This window comes from Meriones unguiculatus, chromosome 12 (assembly GCF_030254825.1).
Source record: "Meriones unguiculatus strain TT.TT164.6M chromosome 12, Bangor_MerUng_6.1, whole genome shotgun sequence".
In the NCBI taxonomy this organism is placed as follows: Eukaryota; Metazoa; Chordata; class Mammalia; order Rodentia; family Muridae; genus Meriones; species Meriones unguiculatus.
In genome coordinates this window covers 67,430,059-67,457,391 of record NC_083360.1, presented here as the reverse complement: position 1 = coordinate 67,457,391, position 27,333 = coordinate 67,430,059, and the positions used below count along the sequence as shown (strand labels likewise).

General features: G+C 39.3%; 1 protein-coding gene across 3 annotated transcripts in view; it reads right to left on the bottom strand.

The window, feature by feature from the left end:
* Positions 1-27,333, bottom strand: part of Focad (focadhesin) — a 315,631-nt gene that overhangs the window by 150,914 nt on the left and 137,384 nt on the right. For all 3 annotated transcript variants that reach the window (XM_060365822.1, XM_060365823.1, XM_060365824.1), the window contains 4 exons: positions 17,024-17,128; positions 16,530-16,631; positions 15,888-16,018; positions 13,205-13,331 (listed from right to left, as the gene is read on the bottom strand). In XM_060365822.1, coding sequence (XP_060221805.1) covers positions 13,205-13,331; positions 15,888-16,018; positions 16,530-16,631; positions 17,024-17,128 — 465 coding nt within the window. The remainder of the gene's footprint in view (positions 1-13,204; positions 13,332-15,887; positions 16,019-16,529; positions 16,632-17,023; positions 17,129-27,333) is intronic.

Sequence of the window (27,333 nt, the reverse complement as noted above, 5' to 3'; positions counted from 1 at the left end):
GAGATGCTGTTTTTGAAGAAAGCACATACTTGAGTCATAGGATATAAAGAAATTAAGCTAGTGATGACCTAGAAGCTTTATAGCTACCGGAAGCTTCTGGACGCTGCCAGCCTCCCACAGGCAGGTCACTCAGCCTATACCATCTGGAAGTTTGCTGCAAGGACACTTTCAATAAACCTGAAGGCAACTGGAAAGAAAATGACTTACTGGGCCTGGAAAGGTGGCTCTGAGGTTGAGGGCACACACTGCTCATACAGAGGCTCTACATTTCACTCCCAGCACCTATATCAAGAGGCTCACAACTGCCAGCCCACCTCCATACCCAGCTCCAGGGAAAACCCAAGGCCTCGGGCCTCTGTGGACACTCACGGTAACATACCCACACAGAGACAAATACACATTAAAAATAGAAATAAATCTTTCAAAAAAGCACATAAAGTTAAATCTGGATGTTGGTGATTCTTTCTGTACCAAATTAGCTAGCACATTTCCAGCTCCTTATTCACTGCTAACAATTCCTCAGCGCTGCCATTTTAACATGCAAGCATTTATAGCTGACACGCAAATTCCTGGGTATGTCTGTGTTACAATAACATTTATTTGCAAGTAATAACAGCAGGAGATTACATTCTTTTTTAGTTTGTCTAACTTCAGTTATTTCTGAGACCAGAGCACTCAGTTGGATATGTCAGCGTTCAGTTTTGATGGCAATCATGAACTTCCTACATTAATCATGAAGGTCAGAGCCAGGGAAGCCTGGATACCAAACACGTTCACTGGCATCTGGGTCACCCAACAGTGCCAGCTAGACTAGCCAGGAAACTTCTACGATCTCACTTGGCAGAGACACCTACGTCAGGTGAAATACAGCAGTTGTAAAAGCTTTACCATTGAGTTCTTTTATGCTTCCTCTATGTCACAGAATTTTACCTGCTAAAGCATTCTGGGGCCTGGAGCTAATAGGGCCAGTGAAACTGAGCAGGAATCACCAGGATATTGGCTGCATTTACCTAGGCTGGCTCTGGTTTTACACTTTAAAAGGAAATAATGGAGATCTGGACAGTTCCTTTGACTCTACTCATCGTAACTTCAAGAATGGGGAATGAGGCAAACTAGACAGCGGCTTCCCACAGGGATGAAGAACAGGCATGGCTCTACACTAACTCATGTTTTAAGCCTCGTAAATACAGCCACAGAGAAAAGAAAGGCACCTGGGATCAGGAGAGTGCACTTTAGCATAATGACTCCAACAATCCCACTCTAGCCTGGCCTCCCTGAGGAACACCCTGAGGAGTCTTTCTAAGTCCAGGGATGTTCTGAGGTCTCCTCCCAAAGCCATACTCCCACACAACAAGAAAATAATTACAGATTTCTATTGCAAAGAACAAGAAATGGTTAACCTTTCTTTGCATTTTCTCACACAGCTGATCCTCAGTGCATTCGTCTAAAATGTCCACTATTAGGACTGGCAGAGGAGATTCAAGTAATACATAACAGGAAAAGTAGGAATTCGGATACAGGGTCAGCCATGTTTTCCAAAACAACATCAACGCTGATGAAACGCTGACGAAACGCTGACAGACCACGCAAAAGAGCACACAGGGAAAGCAGCAGCCCCAAATCATGCAGGTAGTAGCTCAGGCTAAAGAAATTGCTGGGCTTGTAATTACACACAGTTGGAACAACAACTCCTGGCTTATAGAAATATTTGGAATATGTGTGTTGAAGTTTAACTCTAAAGATGAAAACACAGCACTACATATGTCAGAAAAAAACTAAAAACAAAATATCCAATCATGAGCTGGTGAAGGGACAACACATATACATTGTTGCAAAGCTCATATGGTCATTAAAATGTGTGTATAAATAGATATAAGGGCATATACAGTAAGCATCATAAAATCATACATGGTATGCTCTTTGAGTTACTTCTAAGTAATACTGCTATGGCTTACTTTTTGTTTCTAAGTTTATTAATTTGTATTTTCTAATTCGTAAATAACCATCATCTTCATAACAAAAGAACATTTAAAACTCAATGTGCATATTCTAAGAAGTAGAAAATTACTGAAATAGTGAGATAACATGAAACAGGGACTTTCACAGGCAATCCAAGCTGTCTTATACATAAGTAGATGCTATAATCTCCTACTGAGCTTATTAGGCCTCTATTGAACTCAGGACCAGAGGTAAAGAATGCACACTTAAACTAGCTCCTAGTTCACAAGAGCCACAGACTTACTGTCACTGTGATGCTCACATAATGGGGTGCCATGGAGCACACTGGGAAGTACACAAAACTAAAAAGCCAGGAGATTTCACACAGAAAAAAAACAGAAATCACTCAAAAAACCTGCAGTGGTTAATCTTCACTCAACTCAACTGGCTTGAAATCCCTGAGGAGTCTGTGAGGTGTGCATTTAGGTGTGTCTGTGAGGAGGAGGAAGCAGAGAGGTTTAAGGAAGAAGACCCACTCCCGGAGCTGAGTGAAAGAGAGAGGGAGCACCATTGCCCTTTCTCTAACTCCTGCTCTGCCAAAATGTACAGTCCCAGTTACACAGTTGCACGCCTTCAACATGGACAACATCTTTACAAGTTTTATGATCCAGAAAAATCCTGACTGCCCCAAGCAGTGAGGTACTCATTCACAGCAATGAGGGAAAACAAACAAAAAACTAATTCAAAGCCTTCCACATTAACTTCATTACTGATTTAGCAACTAGACAATGTCTCACTAACGTAGACATTGTAATTCTTACACTAGTATAAATCCCCTAAAATTCCAAAGTAATTTACATTCCTCCTTTCTAGGCTCTAACACCATGACAAATTCCTGAAACAGCTATTTGTTTAAGGTCTTGAACTCTGACTAGAAGTTTCCTGAGGGTTAAAACCATGTTTATCATTGCACCCTTATATATGTAAAGTCTAGTAGCTCTTCATGCATGGTAGACATACAAATTTAATTAATAAAATTAGCATGATAGTGTTAATTAAATGTAAATTAAGACTCACAGTTGACTAGATGGGTATCTGAATTATTCTACTTTGTAGCTCTTATAAATAATGCTGTTGTAAATATTTTGTGTCTACATGCAAATGCTTTTGTGTGAACACATTTTTGCTTGAGTATATTCCCAGAAGTGGAATTTCTGGGTCACATAATGAGTAACTCAATGACTAAATTTTGAAGAAATCGGGGACTGGAAAGACAGCTTAGCAGTTAAGAAAACTTGCTGTACTCACAGAGGACCCAAGTTCAATTTCCAGAACCCACACAGTGACTCAGCCCTCTGTAACTCCACTTCCAGGGCAGCTGACTCTCTTCTGCCTTTGAGGTCACTAGGCACATAAGTGGTGCACACATGCAGACAAAACACTCATACACAAGGACTTCAAGAACTATGTTGAAGAGATACGGAGAGAGTGGACAACCTTGTCTCTACATTCGAGGCCAGCCTGGTCTAAAGAGTTCCAGGACAACCAGTGCTACACACACACACACACACACACACACACACACACGCACACACACACACACACACACACACACACATACACACACACACGCACACACAGGGTGAGAGAGAGAGAGAGAGAGAGAGAGAGAGAGAGAGAGAGAGACAAGGAGAGAGGGAGACAAAGAGAGACACAGAGACAAAGAGACACATACATACAAATTGTCCAGAAAAAAAGTAAAATAAAGAAATTATCATTCATTCCTTGCAATAATGTAAAATGGCACACAGGGAAGATGGCTCAGCAGGGAAAGGGGTTGCTATTCAAACATAAGGACTGGAGTTTGGCTTCTTAGCATCCATGTAAATGCTGGGTAAGCATGGCAGCCCACCTATAATCCCAGTCTTTGGGAAGTGGAGTCGGCGGATCCTTGAAACAAGCTAGCTAGCTTGATTAGCAAAGTTTCTCAACCTCTGGGTTCAATTGAGAAACTCTGTCTTGATATAAAAGATATAGAAAAGATGGGGGGAAGGGAGGACCTGACATCAATTCCAGGCCTACACATATACACACATGCACACATGTGCATACTACACACACATGCAAATGCAAAGAAAAAGGGAGGCTGGGTTTAATGGCACACAGCTTTAGTCCCAGCACCAGAGGCCAGGTAGACAGATTTTTGAGAGTTCAAGGCCAGCCTGGTTGGCATAGAGTGTTTCAAGCCGGATTCTAGGGCCACAGTGAGACCCTGTCTCAGAAAATAAAAACAAGCAAACAAAAAGAAGAAGAAGAAGAAGAAGAAGAAGAAGAAGAAGAAGAAGAAGAAGAAGAAGAAGAAGAAGAAGAAGAAGAAAAAGAAGAAGAAGAAGAAAGAAGAGGAGGAGGAGGAGGAGAAGGAGGGAATGAATGAATCTTCTCTGAGTAAATATAAATTATTAAAATAAATATTTCTTTATAAAAGAAGGGCCAGAGAGGCAGCTCAATGGCAAAGAGAACCTGCCGCACAACCATGAGAACCCAAAGTTTAGATCCCAGCACAAATGTGACAAAAGTGGGCAACAGCCTGTAGCACCAGCACTGTGGGGAGGCAGAGAAAGTAATAACAGTGTTTGTTGGAGCGATTTATCCAGATTACCATGGGAAAACTGGAGGTAACAAAGATTATGTCTGAAGTGCAGGACTTCCTTTAGGATGTCTGTTGTGGCTCCCATGCCCTGTTTAAGTAAAGTCAACAGAAAACTACAACAACCCAATCCAGGCAGGACGCCAAAGGACCCACACCTCCAAGAATGGGTCACTCCTCCAGGAAAAGAACCAAGGTCTACTGAGGTATTTGCTAGGGACTGAGAACATATAGAATAGGTAGCCAAGGAAGGGAGCTATAAATAACAGCTAAGATTATATGACCAGTTGCATAAACAAGGGCAATATGTCTATCATATATAGTTAATATTTGTATAAATATGTTTTCTTTCCTCAACTTCTTTATCATTTAATAAAGTAGCAATTGAGATGCTATCAGTGGTTTCCACATTTAAGTGATGAGGTAACATAAAAATGTCCCTCACAGAACACTGCCACCTATACTAAAATATGTAATGTGTTTGTGGTTATACATGGAATAGTTATATCTCATTAGGCATAATTTTGGCTTGGCTGTTGTTTTTATTTAGAAATTAAGCAGATCATAAAGAGATATGATTATATATGTCAAGTTAACAAAAGGTGCCTTATGATGGCTGTTCTTGGCTGTCAACTTGACTACATCTGGAATTAAGAACTGAGGAAGTTGGGCACAGCTGTAAGAAATTTTTAGTTAACTGAATCAGTTGACGTCCTAAGCCCTAACCTAAATCTGGACCACACCTTCTTGATGGCAGCCTACGGGAAGGGTATGGACGAAGGAGTTTTTGCTAGTTGCCTGCTTACCCTCATTCTCACTGGCAAGTTTATACATCCTGCTGCTGGGCGTGCCTTCACTGGTAGTAGAGCCCACTTCATCAGGATTCAAATATTTCAGCTGCTCTTACAGCTTCCATCAGGGGACAGCCATCATTGGGCTTGCTGAACCACAATCTGTATGTGTGTGTATGTATACATACATACACACACACACACACACACACATATATACACAAACACACATATGCATATATAGAGTCATTCTTTCAGTTCTGCTCCTCTAGAGAACCCTGGTTAATAAACTTGACTGTAATGGGAACCATACATTCCTCTGATATAAGTACAATAAAAAAAACTGATCCAGAGAAATACAAACAATATTTAATTATCTTTTAAGATAAAGGCAAAATAAATATAATTTTTCCTTATACTGTAAGCCATTTGGAGACTGCACTTGACAACAATCTGAAACTTCAGTACTGAACATACAGGAGACTGGGAAACTCACAAAAATAAAATCTGTTTCATCTCTGGAAATTTTTAATCAGTAACCTTAGCTCTTCAAAACCCTTTAGAAAATCTACTTGACACACAAGATACCACTGCTATTCATTTTCCTACAAAGTCCTTAACTTAGCAGAGTATACCTGACACACAAATGGAAGAGAAGGAAATATACTCCAGTTCAGAGTACAAATAGAGCACAAATGAAGCAGGTCAATGACATTGTTGCAGCTGACTGTAGCTCTATCATTAGAGATCAAAACCATATGACCTTGTCAACTGTTAAAGCAATTAAATTTCTCAAAAAACAATTTTCGTAAATGGAATGGAGGCCCAGTGCCACGGCCTTGAAACAAAAGGGGGAGTGCTCCAGAGGGCATCTTCCTCACTGCCCAATTCAGACTAAGGCATAATGCATTCCATTATGCTGCTCTGAAAACCCACAAAGAAAAAATATGAAGCTCTGTATATAATGAAAGTAGCCTAAATCACAAGGAAAATCAAAATACAAAAATAAATTTAGAATGATACCCAATGAAAAAAGAAGCCATTCTCTGTTGGTTAAGAAAAGTCTCTCAAACATAAACTTATACAGAAAATTCACACTCTGTACTCTTTCCAGTCTTGTCTCAGGGTGACAGGCATGTGAGGGGCACTCTGAAAAGTCCCATACTATGAAAAGTCTTACCAATGCCTTGTCATCTTAATTCCAAATATCTCTTAAGCAAGTTAACTTCCTTCAGTAAGTTACAATGAATGTGATTTTAATCACAGAATCAAGGCTAATTCCAGTCTACACTCACCAGTGTTTGTAGAAATGAGTCTCTTGGTGGTATTTTATACCAAGCAGATAAAAGGTAAAATACTCCTGTTCTTTTAGACATTTATATAGCACAGAAATGAGTTTAAACACATTTGAGATGACATTTTTATGAAAAACATGATTTTGTATTATTTGAGGCCAGATAAAAAGCTTTTGAAATAGCCTTGCTAATTTCTAGGAAGGTACCAAAATAATGCTTTCAATCAGATCTCAAAATCCAAAACCTTTCAAACCATTAACATCCTTCACTGTGCTGCCCTTCTTCATTGCTGGCCTTTCTATACCCAATGTCCTCATTTACCCCCGAAGGAAAACCTACTCCTTGTAGAAGCTTAAACCAATATATTTTATTCACTGGAATGGCAAAAGGGTACAATTAGCATCATTTTAGTCACATCATTATTTCCAGCTCAGTGGCATTTATTCAGATGAGCACAATTTACAACCCCTGAGTCCAATTCCTCTGATGCTAGCTGGCATCATTAAAACCCTCCCAATGTCCAGCCTGTTTGATCTTCTAAAGAATGCTTTCTGTGTATGACTGAGAGCCGGAAACTCTCGGCTGGACACCCTGCACAGCCTTCATGCTCACTCGCAGACTGCTCATGTCAGCTAATAATCCTCAAACCATGATTCTGATTCAAGGAAGAAAATGCTTCAAAAAATTCTATAAACACAAAATACACTATTTAAAAATGGATTAAAAGAACCATATAGAGCAGAGGGAGACCCTAAATGCTATAACTTCTAAGGGAAAGATATTGCAAAAGATCCTAACAAATCTGAGAAAAATAAATGGCAGGTGGCAGAGGATGAGAAATTGAAGAATGGAAGCAAAATCAGGAAGTGAAAAAACACCAAGACACCCATTTTAATTTTTCCTACTGTAGGTTTTGATATAGAACTCAACTTCCCATAATCTCTGAATGTTTTCTGTTAAAAAGTAAAACAACCAATTAAAAAATAGTGGGAAACTAAACTGGTCTATTTCAAAAGAAACACATTATTTTTAATTCCCCACAATTTCCACACATGGCTTGTGAGTACTGAACAGTAGCTATTATATAAGTATAACACATCCAGTTTAAATTTTATTTCAAAAATAAGAAACTATATTTAAAAACCTACTTGAAGGAAGGCAGAGTAAATGTTATAATATCCACAAATGTTTAATAAAAGGCAGCAAGTTCCTGCTGTCCTTTTAAAGTTAAAAATAAAACCAAACTACAACTCTCAACTGCAAAGAGTCATTGTGTAGAGCATAAAAAGCACAGCATGGAAATAGATTCAACAAATGTACAAAAAGAGTTTTCATGCCCAGAAAGAACTGAAGGCATCAAAAAATAGGCCCCAAACTACAAATAACAGAGGGCAGTTCAAAAAGACCAGCAAATCCATTCTCTAATGCATAGCAAATTAAACTTAATCAACTCCTCTGCAAGGTTACACAGGCAATCCACCTTTAAAAGTCTCCACACACAAAACCAAGCAACAAAGAGGTCCAAAGCGCAATAAATAGCGAATCCACAGTAGGCGACAGAAGCCTTACTGTACACAGCTGAGAAGACCTGCCATGGAACAATGGATCACATTTCCATACTAAATTATATTTATCACGCTAAAAATGCTCAGACAAAATGCAGGATTTCTATTGGGCATTTTTATATCACACTAACTCTCTAAAACCTTCCAGACCTGCTGGGTCCCATTGAAAATTGCTCCTACCCCATGGTGTTGTGAAGGAGACCCTAGACAAAGGGTTAGGATGATGGGAGAGGGCAAGGACAACTACCTTTCACCATGATTTCAGAAAATAAATAAATAAAAAGAGGATAGAATAGCCAAAACATACCCTTGGCAAGGGTATCTCGGGGGAAATCACTGCTGTGACAAATGGCCTGAAATGAACTCTTCCAGCGGTCAAGAATCCCCAGGAAAGACCCCGCCCCTCCTTATCTATTGCTCAATTGTACAATACTCTGCTTTGAAAATATAACACCCCGATGGTGCTGGGCAAGATGAAAGAGCTTTTCTCAGGGATTCTGAAACGCCTATTAATTTTTGCCACAACAGACTCACAGCTAGCACGCCTCCCATCCCATCTTAAGAGAGAAAGTGTGCAGTGAGTGAGACCTCTTCCTGAGTGCAATGCACTGACTTTATTTCTGCACACACTGTTTTTCATCTAACCCTGAGCAGCTTGTTTAGACTGAAAGTTATTTTCACCCTTAAACATTTAGATGCAATAGGAGTTGACTGGATAACATTCCTAGTATCTTGGGACTCACTGCCACTTTTGTGCATTTTGTGACTGAAAGAGAAAACCTCAAACTGTTCTAAAGTTCCACAGACTTTATCCCACTTAGTAAAGCAACATGACAGAAGGACGTGAACAAATCCTAGAGCTCGGGACATTTAGACATCCACATTGTGAGTACTTCATAGTAATCTGGCAGGTTAGAATTTCTGAAGTGTTCAGTAAAGACCAGCTACATTACAAGATTGCTTCTTCACCACAAAATGAAATAATATAATCCACATATCACAAAAGGGTAAATTTTTTACTAGGCATCAAAGAAATATTAGCTAAGAGAAGCAGTCTAAAAAAATATATGTGATGGTAAAAATCAATATTTTACCATCTTTACAGTCTTAAAGAAGAAATGAAGTATCTGCTTTCCAATTTCCAAAAGACAGCAGCATCTTTCTGGCCAGCTGAGTTTTCTAGAAGCTTCACTGTATTTTTTTGTTTAGCAAAGTAGAACCACAAAATGCATAATGTAAACACAATCATTACTCTGACACACTCGGCGTTTGAACAGACTCCATCCTTTTAGAAATCTGTCCTCAGTAGACATGTAAATGAGTAAGCAGCAGTGATTTTTTAAATGAACCTGACTCCACTGAGAACAAATGAGGTTCATCATTCTGACTTTCAAAACCAAAGACTTCATTACTAAGCTTAAGGGGAATAAAACACTACCTCTTGCACAGAAGCAGAGTTTGGAAAGCTCTTGAAATTCAATTTTAAATGGTTTTCTAGCTGAAGTATTTTCTCAAAGCCATGGTTATTCTGCTTGTGCTCTTAACTTTATTGATTTATTCCATTGTTGTAGGCTATCTTTCTGCACTCCTAATGATATGTGATAGTCAAAGATGTAAGGAGTAATAAACAGACAAATCATGACAAAATGCTTCTGGGAAACAGATTCATAGTTATGCTGAGTATGTCCATTCTTGAACCTGGTGATTACACCAGTGTTTCACACGTTACCAGCTAGAAAACAGAATAAACCACCTCAGGGTATGAATGCTAACTTGAGAACAGCACACCAACCTAAAAGAAAAAAATTAGCCCCAAATTTGTAAATATTAACTATGACCTGGAAAGAGAAACTGACCTAAATAAATTTCATGATGTTAGCATACATCACAGGACAGAACAGCAGCAACTCCACAATGAAAACACACAACTGTCAAGTGTGTAAAGCCTGACTTACACAGGACAGAAAGAAATATAAGGACCATCAAAGTGGGGGTTATTCCTACTTATTTAAATGAACATAAACTTATTCAGTACTAAATGTTAATAAAGACTATTTTTATTACCAAAACTAACAGTGATACAGTTTACAGTAATACAAACGAAACACTTCAGGACACTTGCAATATTTATGAAGAAAACATGGCATGCAGCGTGATTATCTCTACAAAGCATCAATAAAAGTTTACACTCTAGACAAGACATTCATCGAAAATAAAGGATAACAAAATAAGCATTTTGAAACAAACAAAAAAAAGTTAACTGATTGGTGGTATTGTTCCATGATTTATTAATTCTCATCTTGTTGACAAGCATGATTTAAGGAGACTAACAGCTGGCCTTAGACTATCATGTAGCAACATAGCAAATTTATTTTCTTTTTTTTTTGGGGGGGGGGGAGACAGGGTTTCTGTGAATAGTCATGGCTGTCCTGGAACTTGCCCCATAGACCAAGCAGCCACAAACTCAGACATTTGCCTGCCTTTGCCTCCAGAGTGCTGGGATTAAAGGCATGTACCACCACACCCAGCTTAAGATGAGGCGCGCTCTCTCTCTCTTTCTCTCTCTCTCTCTCTCTCGCATTTATTTTATTTATTGGTTTTTGGAGGCAGGGTTTCTCTGTGTAGTGTTGGCTACCCTGGACTCACTTTGTAGACCAGGATAGCCTCGAACTCACATAGATTCACCTGCCTCTGTCCCCCCAGAGTGCTGGGATATGGGCATGCACCACTGTACCCAGCTCAGATGAGGTGTTTAAAGGCTAAGTTTTTATTTTAAAATACATGTGATATTTAGACTGTTAACAGAAGAGAGACCAGATGAAAAAGAATGACTCCTTTATCTTAGCAAAGAAGTAAGAAATGAGCTTTATTAAATAAAATACCTAGACAGGATGCCTCAATGCCATTAGGACAATGTGGTTCTCAGCCTGTGGGTCACAACTACTTTGGGAATCAAATGACCCATTATAGATCCTGCATATCAGATATTTACATTATGATTCATAACTGTATCAAATTACATTTATGAAGTAGCAACACAGTAATTTTAGGGTTGGGGTCATCACACCATGAGGAAGTGTATTAAAGGGTTGTAGCATTAGGAAGGTTGAGAACCACTGCACTAGGAAGAACACTTAGAAAACAAGGAAAGATGGCATTCTAGTAGACTCAAAATTATTTTTGTAAGTGATGGTTTGGGTCAGAGAATAGATTTAGGGCTAAGTATTTAGCAATCCCAAATGGTCTCCTTTAAGTATACAACAAAGGAAAAACAGTTTTAGTGATAGGGGAGGAGACAGCACTGGAAGAAGAAATCAGATCACTATCATATACTCTGCGGGTGTCAGGGAAAAGAGCGAAGAACGATTCCGAACTCCCCTGACAGACTGTGCCGAACTAGATACCAAGCAACCCACGGGCAAGTGGAACAGCTGCAGCAGCAAATGGGCAGGGAGCAGGCGAGGGGCTCTCTGTACGCACTCTCCTTTTACCTTCATCTGAAGATAAACATGACTACGCGAATCAACAGGGGGATAAACTCCAGTTGGGTACTTATCAAATACATTTAGATCACTGCCTAAAAGCAAAGATGTTTCTACCTGCCAGACGACATTTTTCCTACCTTTAGTACTAACTAAAGTTAGTAAGGATGTCTTAGACAAATGGGTTAAGAAAACTCAGTGAAAAACTCAGTGAATTTCCTAAAAGGTAAGCATTAATACACTTGAGCCTTATGCTTACAACAGACAATGGAGAAAAAACAATGGAAATATAAGAACAATAAGACTTAATTACTATTCAGCTAAGACAACATTAATTGGGATAAAAATTTAAAGTAAATACTTCAAAATGGCAAAAACAGTCCTTTTGTGGGGTGGTAGTATGTAACACATTGTTTTCTCAATGCTATTGTTAAAATTTTCCTTAAAAATGAGATCTAGCTATTTATTGGCAAGTACCTACCAATGTCAGGTGATTAACTGAAGCAACAGAAAATAGAAGTCCACAGTCCCGTGAACAAATCACCTGATGTATCAGTCTTGTGAAGGTCTGACAACTTTCCAACTAAAGTGCGGCAGGTCTGAAAGAATCATCCTGAGGATGCAACCTTTGCTCAACTAGACTATACTCAGTCTGGAGAAGAAACCGTTCACACAGCACAAACTACTCTCAAACCTAGATCTCTCTGAGGTCTATTTTCCTGCTAACTCCTGTATTGCAACTGCTGGAGACAGGCATAGAAAGTATTTAACACAAGGACAGTAACATACAAACACTCAATTTTGTTGTTGTGTATCTTACAGCAATTTTCATCATCATCAACCATGATTAGCTATCACCCTAGGAGAGTTCTTATTCCCTTAAAAAATGCTGTATGCACGCTCATTGTGTCAAAAACACTTGCTGGATGAATGGTTGATATTGGACATGATTATCCTATTTCTTCAGAACACTACAAATTCTCTTTGCTATACTGTCACTCCAGGAACAGTCTAGTTTTCAGGCAATGATCTGCAAGTCTGTTCTACTATTCACCCATCTACCAGACCTAATCACCAGGAAGGGAAGATTCCTTTGCCAGTCTTCAAATCGATCATGATTCATCCAGACAACACGAGCAACACTAAGCCATGGCTACTTCTTGGCCTCAACAGATTCTAATATTCTTTGGATCAAAAAATTAAGAAGCAGACACATTTAAGAGCTCCATAAATACCTTCTCAACATAGCAAAAAAACAAAGAAAAACCAAAAATAGGGTCTCTGTAAAGTATCAAGCTCGTGAGTGAAAACCTCCTCAAGGAAAAAAGTATGCAAAGCAATCCTTTTCTACTCCTCTTGACATTGCACCCTACTGCACCAAAAACAAATTCTCACAATTAACACTGAAACTTTCACTCACGTAAATCTAATCTTACACCCTTGTAAAATAACTTAAGAGTTGGCAAAACAATCCGGAAATGCCTACCTCAGCCTGGCAGAGTGCGTGAAGACCTTGTAACACCAAGGCAGCAGGAGTAGCTTGATCAGGCTTGGTGCATTCATTCAACACCTGAGAAATGGCGGCCAACATGTCTGCACCATGCTGATAGGGCCTAAAACAAATGACAGGTTCAAATCAAAATCAGAACCAAAGAGCTGTTATTATTCCCAGATCTTTTGGCTATAATTCTTTTTTAACACCATGTACCTACTAATGATTCACCTTCAAATACTAACAACACGTTTTTCAAAATCTTTATATTATGATCATTTCTGCTGCAACTGAATGTTTATTTTTATACAGAAGTTAAAAGAAGAATGTGTACATGCATATGTGCAGGAACACACACGTGTGTGGGTGCCATTTCCGCTGCAGGTTTACTCACCTATGCAGGCTCACACACACCAAAGGTTACTGTCTTTCCTCAATCATTCTCTGCCTTATCTTTTCAGACAAGGACCTGGACCTGGAGCTCACTTTTTCAGCTAGGCTGGGTAGCCAGACAAATCTGTCTCCACTCCTCTACCACTGGGTTGAAGCCATACACCAACATGCTCAGCTTTCAGATGGACACTGGGGATCTGAACTCAGGTCCTCGCACTTGCAAGCAACACTTTACACACCAAGCTATCTATGTAGTCCTGAAAAGGGTACTTTTCAATGAGTTTTAATCTTTAAGTCATAAAAATTCTGTTGTCAAAATTGGGAATTTTTAACAATACTAAATTAATGGAAACAACTTTTTTTAATTTTTATTATTATTTATTACAATTTATGCATTTTGTATCCCAGCTTCCTTACGCATCTTCTCCCAATCCCACCCTCCCTTCCTCTTTTCCTCCTATTCCCCTTCCCTAGTCCACTGTTAGGGGAGGTCCTCCTCCCCTTTCATCTGACTCTAGCCTATCAGGTATCACCAGGACTGGTTGCATTGTCTTCTTCTGTGGCCAGGCAAGGCTGCACTCCCCCCCCAGGGGGAGGTGATCAGAGAGCCTGCCACTGAGTTCATGCCAAAGACAGCCCCTGCTCCCCATATTAGGGCACCCACTTGAAGTCTATGGGCTACACCTGAGCTCCGGACTTTTGGGTCCTCTTGGACACATCTTTATAGAGATAATGGGAAAAGGCAAAGCTAATTCCGCTTGGTGGCTGTTCTGGCACCAGGGAGTGAATGTGAAAGCAGAGACTGGAAATCAGATGATGCATGTGGGGACACTAACAATGGTATTGTATTGATCATCACCACGAGGATAAACAGATCCGTACCAGGGATAGCTGACTGCAAGGCCATCCCACAGCAGGCAGCGCATCCACCCGTGTCCCCTGCCCTTCCTCTCTCAAATCTTCCACATACATTGTGCCATCCCCAGCGTGCCTTTAACCTACCAACTGCTCAGGTCTGTTCTCTGAAAGCCTCAAGCACATAATACTTTTCTCTAATTAACAAACCGTCAATAAATGAAACTGCCTGACAGGATTCTTCTGTCTCATTGTTCCACAAAGGAAATGATTTTCTAAAACAGGGGTTTAATAAACACTGATATATTTGATAGTAGGAAAGAAACGAACATGAGTTAAGTTTTCAACTCTGATCTAGTCTGATATCCAATCTTTCCTCCACCTCAACCTTCCACGTAAAATAAGAATGTCAGCTAAGAACTTCTTGTCTCTGAAATTTGTTCCATGCCAAGATTTTAATACAATCCAGACACACAGATCTTGGGTTACATGAGTGTAGCTTTTTGTACCTTAGTCTGCTATTGCTTTTACATTGCAGATAGGCTCAGAAAAGAGACAGAACTGCTAGGGTTTAGATTCTTACACAACCTGCCTCAAGATTTTACTGGGAACAGGAATCATCCATGTAATCATCAATGGTGTCAACCCCCTGCACACCCTCAGGACCCATCATTCGTACTGGGGACAGAAGCGAGAGTATATTTACAGGGATTCTACAATGCCACAGTCTAGCACACATGTGAAGCCTACTGAATTACAAATGTTGTCTAATGCACCCTAGTTCTCTACACAGTTTTACTTCACCCCATGCAATGGGGAAAAAAAAAAAGAAGAAAAACTTAAGCAAGGGGGAACTTTGCTTGTGTTTTCAGTCTTACCTCTTCAATTAATCCCTAATCTAGACCAGCAGCCAGTTCTCTGACTCCATGTTTTCGTAAAGCTTAGAGGATGGAAGGAAACAGCATCATTTTCTGCCTCATTATAGTAATTCCATACAAATGATAGTTAGGCCTTTCCTCCTACAAGTGCTTACAAGTATCTGACCTAATCAGCACACATCTGCAATCCCAGCAGCCGAGAGGGTGAAACAGGAGGATCCTGAGTTCAAGGCTACCCAGGAAGGCCCTACCTCAAAAGCAAAACAAAGAACTGTTTGTGACCACAGTCTACTACTTGGTTGTCAGGCATTTATATGTAGAAGAATAGAAAACATGACACGATATATGTTACTATAATATTGAATGATTATCCAGAATTGGATATAAATACACTACACACTAAAGTGAAAGACCCAATTTAAAAGGAGAAAAAAAAAACATTCTTGCTTTTGAAAAATAATATATCTTTTTATGCTGCAAAAAGAAAACAGAAAAGCTAAGTGAAAAGTAACCTCTCATGACATGTATCCTGAAGACGTAAGCTGTCTTACCTTTGTTTACATATATCTCTGATGGATGCAGCCTTTGCAATCAGTTTCTCCCACTGCAGCTCCTTGCTCACAGAGAGAGAGGGTGCATCAGACATGGCCATGAAACGCTGCAGTTCAGGGTATACACGATCCTAACAAGACAATTTAAAAAAAAAAAAATGAAAAAGGTAATTTGCTAACTTGAGCTGAGTAATCATCTCCTTTTATGCAACATTTTCACCTCCAAATCTTACATTTGCATTGGAAATTATAATTCTAATTACCAGAGAAGAATGATATGAATATCAAGGCTTTCTTTACAGCCCCATGCACTGTGCATCCCAGGAAACAAGAGGCCAGATCACCCCCTTTCTACAAAGCCTCTAATCACAACAATATTTCTATTACTTTATCATACAAATGGAGAGATAAATGTCAGAAGTGGTGCAATAAGATTATCTTATGTTCTCAATATCTGAGTCAAATACAGCTGTTTTACTGTTTTACAGAGCAAATACACCACAATAATAAGTAAAAGTTTGTCAGTGCAGTCATTGATGATACCAGCTAGTATTACCAAATCTGAGCAGCACGGTTGCATAATTACATTTCTTCAGAGAAAGGATCACACTTAATATGCAACAAGTGTATAACTAAGCTTACCTGCTTTTCCCACAGAGATGTCAACAGGCGCAAAGTGACAGCTCTTAGTCGTGGAGTGGTTCCAAGCAGTTGAATTACTCGCAGGATCTGCCCTATGCATACCTGGAAAAGCATTAAGGAACTGTTTTCATGAAGGCAGGCAACTTCAAGGTCACAGGGGCATTTGAATGCTTTGTTACAGGAAGAACTGGAGTGTAAGCTTACTTAGTTCGCACCCATCTTCTCACAGCAAAGGAGCAAGCTTTGGGAGGGACTAGACAGTAATTTAGGGAGCAAAAGGCCTAATCTTAAATGTGAAAACAGGTATTTAAGGATTTATTTTAATTTTTACATGTTATAATAATTTTATCTGTAGACATTAGCTACTCTTAAAGAAACAAAAGGGGAATAAATGATCACAGTAAAATTAAGGCTTAAAATTTCATAATATAAAAAAGAAATCAATATGAACTATTTAGGTTACTCAAAAAAAAAAAATCAACTGATATACTAACCTTGTGAACACCAAGTGTAGGTAAAGTATACAATATGTCATTATATAATACAGGGTCTAATGGTCTTCCCAATTTGAACATCAAAACTGGAATCAGATTTGGGACCTAAGACAAATTTAAATGACACATAAATTAGGCCATGGTCTGAACTCTACAAAGCAATGCCAACCTCTCATTTCTTCAAAGCAAAATTATGACTATGGACAAATTAGAAGGCTTAGAGATGTCAGCTATTTGTTATTAATGGCAATCTCATACTAACAGTGACATTTCAACCTTATTATAATGAACTTCCAAACATGAATTAAAACCTGAAAGCCTCTGCCCTACAGACTATCAAAGCAGATGCTGAAGGCTCAGCATCTGGGCAACTGTTGGGCAGAGTGAATGGAATTTTAGGTAAGAACTGGGAAATAGTAAGAGCTGGAGAGGACAGCACAAGAGAGCAACAGAACAAGAAAATTTGAACACAGGGAACTTCCCAGAGACTCATATTCCAACCAAGGACTATTCATGGAGATAACCTAGAACCCCTGCACAGATGTAGCCCAGGGCAGTTCAGTGTCCAAGTGGGTTACATAGTAATGGGAAGAGGGACTGCCTCTGACATAATCTGATTGGTCTGCTCTTTGATCAGCTCCCCCTGGGGGGGAGCAGCCTTACCAGGCCACAGTAGAGGACAATGCAGCCACTTTTGATGTGAACTGACAGACTAAGATCAGAAAGGAGAGGAGAACCTCCCCTATCAGTGGACTTGAGGAGTGGCATGCATGCAGAAAGAGGAGCGGAGGGTGGGATCGGAAGGGGAGGAGGGAGGGGTCTATGGGAGGATACAAAATGAATAAAGTGTAATTAATAAAAAATTTTTTAAAAAACCTGTATTTCTTTTTTTTCATTTTAATTTTATTTTATTTTCATTAATTACAGTTTATTCACTTTGTATTCCAGCTGTAGACCCCTCCCCCTCCTCTCCCAATTCCATTCTTCCTCCCTCAGCTTCTCCTATGCCCCTCCCCCAGTCCAATGATAGGGGAAGTCTTCCTCCCCTTCCTTCTGACCCTAGTCTATCAGGTCTCATCAGGACTGACTTCATTGTCTTCCTCTTTGGACTGTTAAGACTGCTCCCCCCTTAGGTAGAGGTGATAAAAAAGCCAACCACTGAGTTCATGTCAGAAACAGTCCCTGTTCCTATTATTGGGGAACCCTCTTGGACACTGGGCTGCCATGGGCTACTTCTGTGCAGGGGTTCTAAGTTATTTTCACATATGGTCCTTGTGTGGAGTCTTAGAAAAGACCACTGTGCCCAGATTTTTTGGTTCTGTTGCTCTCCTTGTGGAGCTCCTGTTAATGGATACAGAAATTGTGGTAAATTTATATAATGGAATACTATTCAGAAATTAAAAACAAAGAAATCATGAAATTTGCAGGCAAATGGTGGGATCTAGAAAAAATCATCCTGAGTGAAATATCCCAGAAGCAGAAAGACACACATAATATACACTCACTTATAAATGGATATTAAAAATATAAACTAGGATAATCATGCTAAAATCTGTACACCTAAGGAAGCTAAACAGGAAGGAGGACCCTGGTAAGATGCTCAATCTTCATTCAGAAAGGCAAATGAGATAGACATCAGAAGAGGGAGAAAACAGGGAACAGGACAGGAGCCTACCACAGAGGGCCTCTGAAAGACTACCCAGCAGGGTATCAAAACATGCTGAGACTCACTGCCAAACGTGTGCACAGTGTAGGAAATCTTATGAAAGAAGGGGGAGACAGAAAAACCTGTATTTCTTAAACAACGATGACACCAATTAATATGAAAGTTAATATATAGGCTACCCATAAAAAGTTTACAGTTCAGACAGTCCACATTTAAGCTATATAAAAAAAATAAACAACTCCACTTAGCAATATGTCCAATTAGCTTATTTCTGTATGAAATAATTAAAATCAGGGTACTACAGAGGAGGTTAGCAGTTTAAAATGTCTCTATAAGTCCTGTTTCAATCTCTTTGAAAAACAATAAAAATGAGGAAAATCGACATATCAATTGGTCATAAAAATAAATGTTAAGGTGGTAATATTTCCCACATTGTTCTCCATTTGATAATATCTCTATTAAAACCCCAGCTGAATTATTTGGTGGAGGGCACTAGTCTTAAAAGCAAGGGATGTTGAAAGCTGAAACAATCTCAAATACCTGTACAACTCTATGAATACACTAAAATAAATTGAATTTTATGCTTTTGATGAGTAAACTATATTTTGTGCATACAATAGCTTAATAAGATACTTTAAAACTCAATTCAAGAACTGGGCAAAGTTGGTTACCTCCTAGAGGTTGAAGTTATGTCCCTATTGCTGAAGATGCCATGCACTTCAGCCTCGGGACTCAAAGGGTAAGAGCTGTAACTGACTTAAAAGCCTCTTCCCTGAAGACTACCTTTCACTGTACTAGAAGGTGCCATGCAAGCTGCCAATCATGGAAAGCCATCAACACTCCTCTCCAGCTGTGAAGTCTATGAATCACAACAACAAGCAAGATATTCCGAAAGATACAAGAGTGGCACTCATATCTTGTTGATAACCAAAAGCTATCTAACTGGACTTGAGGCCTGCTTACCAGGAGGGAACTTATGCTTAGTATAGAAACTTACCCAACCACTCAGAGCTAGTGAAATAATGGATGTTAGAGGACAACTGACTATCACTAGACTAAGAAAATTCCTAACTGCACTCTAAATACTTATCATTACACCCAAAGGTAAATGTAGCTCTCATCCCTTATCAAAGAAGTTTCTGTTTGGATTAGACAGAGACCATGACAAAAATAAATAAATAAATGAATGAATGAATGAATGAATGAACCCACACACAACTGGTAAAATGCAGAGAACAGATGATTGTTGTATGCCCAGCCACACTGGGCACAGCTGGAATACAACTCCTATGCCTACATCTCAGGAACATGGGAGGGGTGTGGGGAGATGGGGTATGAGGGTAGATTGACTCTATAAGTCAGAGGACCAGAAAAACTGCTGTGAGATTATGTTTTCTAGAAATATAGGGAACGTTCACCTAGGATTCCTCCACAATAAGGCTGCCTAAACACACCTGAAGAACAATGTCAATATACATGTTAATGTGAAAAGGGAAACCTCACAAGGGCCTATCCCTAGACAGCTGTAAGCAACAAATGGCTAATGAGGAGAGAAAATTAGTTTTTCCTGGGGGTGAGCCCCTTAATTGTTTATCCAATGATCAGTCTTGAAATCACATACACCAAACAACACTAAACAGACATAGGTTGTATTCAGATGTGTGTGTGTGTGTGTGTGTGTGTGTGTGTAATAATAACAAAGAAAAACAAGCCATGAATTGGTGAACAGAGGGCATGAGAAAGTTAAGGGAGAAAAAAGGAGGGAAAAGATGTAATTATATTTCAGTCTTAAAAAAAAATTTAAAACTTTGCAAAAGAAAAAAAAAAAACTGGGTACAGTTGCATGTACCAATCCCAGCACTGGGAACACAAAGGAAGAGGACTATAGGCTCATGGCCAGCCTCGATTTTATAGTGATTTAAAGCCAGCCTGGACCAAAAACAAACAAACAAACAAACAGACAAACAAAAAACTGTCCCAAAACCAGAAAAACTCCACTTAAAATAGCGTATGATTCTTTACTATAATCCAGGCCTTAGCTTGACAGACCAAAATGTAGTCCAAAAACCAGTCTTCCACGCTCTACATATCAAGGGTTTGTGTCCAGTACTTACTCATGTCTTCTTTCTTAGAAAGCTCTTTTTTTTTTTTTCTAAGCTTCCTAGAAGGCATTGACATTAATTTCAGGAAGGAAAAGTGTCCTCTTAACCCTACCATCAAGGCATGTGACAGCTAAAAAAATTAATTTGCTAATGATCTTGCTACAGTATATCACAGCAGCATGTGGGCTTTGCTGGCAACAACCTCACAATACACAGCCAGAATGCATAAGCATCTTCACAGGTAACAGGGCTTTGCTGGAATGAAAACTCCATCGCTCTCAGCGTGGACAAATGAAGGAAGACAATTTTTTGAACTAGCTTGTTATTTCCCGTTTTAATTAAAAACAAAAGGTTATCTTAGATTGCCTTCCACTGGTCTCAATCAATTATCCCCTGAACGACAGTTTCCACCCGGGCACTCCAACAGACCCTTAGTTCTGGGAATGGCAATCAGTGCACTTAGTGGCATTTTATATAACAGTGTATTTAATCATGTGGCTTTTAAACAACTGTTTTAATTATATTGTCAGGAGAGGAAAAAAAATACTGTATTTATGTCCTAAAAGTATAGTTGCTTTAGGGACCTTAGCCTTCAAGAAACATCAGCTTTTTCTCTGTAACACAGAAAAATAGAAAAGAACAAAGTTTGCTGGAAAAGTAAATACATAGACTATCAAAGTACTACCATAACGTAAGGCAGTTATCATATAAGACACAAACAGATTGGTTGTTTTTTTTTTTTTTTTTTTTAATTATTTAGTTTGGGATGGAGGAGAGGCATACACAGTGCACATGAAAAGGTCAAAGGATAAACTGAAGGAGTCAATGCTCTCATTCTACCGTGCGGATTCTGAGGATCAAACTCACACATCAGGTTTGGTGGCAAGGACCTACAGCTGCTTTGCCATCTTGCTGGACCATGTCTCACTTTTATGAGTTAAAAGACAACAACATAAATATTATAGCTTAGAAATACATAAGTAGACACAGTACAGGAAACATAAAAGAAAAATAAAGGACAGAGTTTGTGTATTGAATGTCATTTATGTACACAAATATTATTGCACCTACATGATGTTTTATATGAGCCAATAGTAACTGTAAAGGGAATAAGCAAAAAATACAGAAAAGAAAATAAATAAGAAATGCAAGGATAAAAACAAACAAACAAAAAATTTCAAAACAAGTGAGACAAAAAGCTACCAGACGAACAGGTTAGCAACTACAAGTTCTTTCACTACTAATTTCACTTAATATAAATGGATTCGGCTCCACCCAAGAGACAAGTAAGCTGAATGGATAGGGACAGCCAGGTCCCACTGTGTACAGCCTGCAGAACACTCATGTGAGTGTTAACAGCACATGGCTCAAAGCGAAGGGTTACTCCACACAAGTGCTGATCAAACAATGGATGGCAAAACCAAACATATCAAGCAACAAAAATCAAGTTTTTTAAATCAACAAAGTAAAGTATGAAAACAATTACAAATAAAACTATCATATGATCTAGTACAACCACTTCTTAGCATTTGCCTGTTAACAAATGAAATGAGGACTTCGAGAAGACAAACTCATATTCTCTGCAGCATGACCCACAATCACCATTCACCAGGATTCACAACAGAGACAGCGTAGATGGCAACCTTGGCCGTAAATGGATGGGTGGAGGGACAAGGTGCTGCCTGTGCTATTCAGCTTTCGAAGAGAAGGAAACCCTATCATGTGGAACAACTTAGCTGAACCTTGAGGAAGTATGCTGAGAGAAGCCAGCCAGGCACAAGGAGCAAATACCATGTAATTCACTCACATAAAGTACCAGAAGAGGCCAGGCTCTTTGAGCAAGAACTAATAGCAGTTGGTAGCTGATACAGGACTAAGATTTGAGGCAGAGCTGCTCTGTGGAGATGGAGTGTCAGCAGTTCTCAGCAGCAATGAGAACAGTCTTGAATTTTACTGTAGAGTAACATTCATATAGTTAGCAATGTTACACAATGTACTCCGAAATCAGCTGAGATAGATTTCATGCTATTGATTTTCATAACCAAGAAAAAAGTAATCATGGAATTATTCATTAAGAGTAAGAAAGGCCAGGCATCATAATCATGTCCTTAAACCCAGCACACAGAAGCACAGACAGATGGAGCTCTGTGAGTGACAGGCCATCCTGGTATATATAGTGAGTTCCAGAGAGCCAGGGCTATATCAGACCATGTCTCAGAGAAAGATAGAGCCAGAGACAGAGAGACATACAGAGTCAGAGACACAGAGAGACAGGGAAATAGAGAGAGGGAGACTTTGTCAAGTTCACTTAGTTTAACTATTTTATTTTCCATATGATAGAGTTGAAGCCCAGAGGGATCTTAGTTTATTGATAGTCACAGGATAGTGAGAGTTCATGTCTCAATGTATCCTACCATTCTATTTTGGCATAGTGACAGAAACAAAGATTTAAGACTACCTATTACAGGCCTTCTGCCATTAAGAATAAAAGCAAGTGAAACACAAGCCATCATTTCCCTGGAATCAAGTACATTAAAAAAACAGAATACAGAAATTTAACTTCAAATTCCAGAAAAAATATACATGTTGACAAGCCTTCCTAAGGCCTCTCTCTCTCTCATTCATACACACATTCACACACACACACACACACACACACACACACACACACGCATACACTATGTTCTACAATAAAAATCACAAGCACTATTTATTTACAGCTTACATTAAAAAGTGCTTCGTTAAAACTTCAGTATCAAATATAAGACTACATAATGTTTACAGCTTTCTCAAGAGAGACAGCACACACTTATTATGTGAAAACTTAGAAATAAAGACATAAATAGAAAAATTACCAGAACAAGGAACAAGGTATAATCCAACAGACAAGAGAAGCAAACACATGACAGTATCTGTTTCTCTTCACCTTTCCAAACTCATGTCACAAAAACTAGGCAGCACTAAAAAAGTACATTGATAATTCAAATTTTATTTAAGTCCTTGTGCTGACCTGTCCCACGGCCATTGAGACTGTGTCTCTGTGAATCAAAGGGTATTCCAAAGACCTGTATGGGGAACCAGGGAACTCCAGGCATTTGAGCTCAGGAGTAGTGCAAACAAAGCACTTTTCATTTCTTGTGTTCAAGCAAGAGAAACATGAGGGGATGTTTACAGTCAGCATAAGCAAATACACGTACAATGAGGGAATAAACCTGGTGCTAAGTCTTATCATCTTTGGTCATGTGAAAAGAGCTAAGAATAGTCTTCCCAGGCCTTTCCCCATAGAGATAATGTTGACATAGCAGGGCATCCCGTCATGTCTCTGCTTTCAAGGGCATTCCCTTAGTCACAGTTTATGCAATCCTTTCTAGAAGGCCACTTTGAGAAGTACAGCTTTGTGCACTCTGCCCATCCACAGTTCACAGTAAGCTCACGGCTTTGTAACACAGGCTCCCACATCCTTGGATTTAACAAATGTTGGCCCAGTTTTGCCAAAGACTTAGTCCTGTGAAACACGGACCTAAATTCTATGTATGCAGATTTATTTGCCAATTCTCAAAGAGTAGCAAAGAATAATATATACAGAACTATAAATAAAAGCTGAAACATAAATTTTATATCACAAAAAAAGGGAATATGCTTGAATGGTGTCTACAAGCGTAGGCATGAATAAATCCAAAAACTTTCATACTTAACGGTCTTTTTAAAAATTCTTCATTTGAGGAGCTGGAGAGATGGGACAGTGGTTAAAAGCACTTGTTCTTGCAGAGAACTTGGGTTCAGTTCACAGCACCCACATGGCAGCCCACAACCATCTGCGACTCCAGTTCCAGGGGCTCTGATACCCTCTTCCGACTTCCTTGGCCACTAGGCCATGTACATGTTGTATATACATATATGTAAACAAATCACTCATACATACAAAATGAGATAAATCTTTGTAAAACTCTTTATCTTACTTGGATATGGTAGGAGACAAGCGTGTGCTCCCAGCTACTTGGGAAACTATGGCAGTAAAACCTCAAACCCAGGAGCTATGAACTAATCTGGGTCACACACACACAATTTGTTCTACAAAAAAAAAAAAAAAAAAAAAAAAGGACATTATATACAATTAAGTGTTTTAAGATTAATTAACTCCTTCTTCCTTAATTACTTGATGTTTCTAATTATAGCCTCTGCTTATAGCTTAAGTAATTCATTGGAAAGCAGTCCACTGACATGTACTGAAAAGCTAATTACTCCCTCCACGTAGAAGAAATCTGTAGGCATGCACCAACATCAAAAGTAAGATAAATGTGGCATAATTTTACCCCTCTGAGATTCAATTATAGTGATATCACAACACGATCATTAAGCAAATAATATTAAGCAGTGGTTCTCAACCTTCCTAATGCTGTAATCCTTTAATACCATCCCTCAAGTTGTGGTGACCCCCAACCATAAAAAATTATTTTGTCGCTACTTCATAACTGAAATTTTGCTGCTGTTAAGAACTGTAATGTAAATACCCAATATGCAGGGTATCTAATATGCAACCCCTGTAAAAGGGTCATCCGATACCCAACACCACCACTGCCCAAAAGGGGTAGGGAATCCACAGGTTGAGAACCATTTATCTCACTAAAATCTTGCTGTATAGCCTTTGGGAGTCATGTAAGGTCAAGAGAAGAAAAGGCCCTACACTAACAGACCAAACAATCATCTTTCTGTGGGGCTATATCTCTTTAGCCTTGTTCAAATCCAGCCTGAGCGCCTGGTCCGCAATGACTTCTCCAACAACAACAGTTACTTAACACTATCAGTCTCCTACACATTTGGAGATACAATGCAGCATACTTCAGCTGACAAACTGAGGCTCAAATAGAGGGTGAGGACTGGATCAAAGCAATCGAACTCCAAAACCTCTGTGCTTGCCACTTAGCCACACCAAGGTCAGGAATGTCATCTTTCCACCCTTTCATCCCTCATGGCTTACATGAGAATATATAAATTATCCCTAAACTCTTCTCCAGCTGGCCGAATACTCTCAGCAAAAGGGATCTCGTAATGATGCTGCAATCGTTTTACTCTATAAATGGGTATTAAAAGCTCACCATTAACAAAGTACTTAGCAGTATGATAATCAAATTAATTTGAAACCAAAAAAAATTTACCTTTCAGATAGAAGAGTACAATAATGTCAAAAGTAGACACTCTCAAAGTTGAAAGTATAATTTCCCCAATATATTGGGAAAGAAGGTAAACAATGCAGCAGCTCCAAGAATCACTGCATACTAATGTGAGGTAAATTCAGACAGTGGAGGAGTTTGAGGAGTGCAGGCTAGCCCTCCCCCAAACACACAAACACATACAACACTCACAACGTGGCAAGAAATTTAAATGGCTGACCACATTGTGAAAATGTACCTACCAGAGAAGAAAAATGAATATAATAATTGGGACTCTGCCAATTGCTAATATTTTTATTATTCCTGAAGCATCAAATTTCTTCCATGAACAAATATAGCTTTTATATTTCTACCATGTGAGCTCTTTTTTTGCATTTATTTATTTATTATTAATTGCATTCTATTCACTTTGTATACTAGCTGTAGCCCCCTCCCTCAGTCCCTCCCAATCCCACCCTCCCTTATTTTATCTGATGCCCCTCCCCAAGTCCACTGATAGGGGAGGTCTTCCCTTCCCTCTGACCATAAACTACCAGGTCTCATCAGGACTGGCTGCATTGTCTTCCTCTGTGGCCTGGTAAGGCTGCTCCCCCCTCAGGAGGAGGTGATCAAAGAGTCAACCACTGAGTTCATGTCAGAGACAGTCCCTGTTCCCCTTACTAGGGAACCCACTTAGACAGACACTGAGCTGCCATGGGCTACATCTGTGCAGGGGTTCTAGGTTATCTCCATGCATGGTCCTTGGCTGGAGTATCAGTCTCAGAAAAGTCCCCTGTGCCCAGATTTTTTTCGGTTCTGTTGTTCTCCTTGTAGAGCTCCTATCTCCTATCTCTCCCCTTCTTTCATAAGATTCCCTGCACTCTGCCCAAAATTTGGCTATGAGTCTCAGCATCTGCTTCACTATCACGCTAGGTAGAGTCTTTCAGAGGCCCTCTGTGGAAGGCTCCTGTCTTGTCCCCTGTATTCTCCCTCTTCCGACATCCGTCCCGTTTGTCTTTCTGAGTGAGGATTGATCATCCTACCCAGGGTCCTCCTTGCTTAGCTTCTTTAGGTGTACAGATTTTAGTATGTTTATCCTATATTATATTTCTAATATCCACTTATAAGTGAGTATATACCATGTGTGTCTTTCTGCTTCTGGGATACCTCACTCAGGATGATCTTGTCTAGTTCCCACCATTTGCCTGCAATTTTCATGATTTCCTTGTTTTTAATTGCTGAGTAGTATTCCATGGTGTAACCATATGAGCTTTTAATCATTGGAGATCTGATGGCTGAACTGAAGTTAAAGGCCAATAACCCATAAGTAATGTACAGCAGGGTTATTTCTCCTCTCAATTACATAAAGCCACTTCAGTGTCCTAGGAAAGT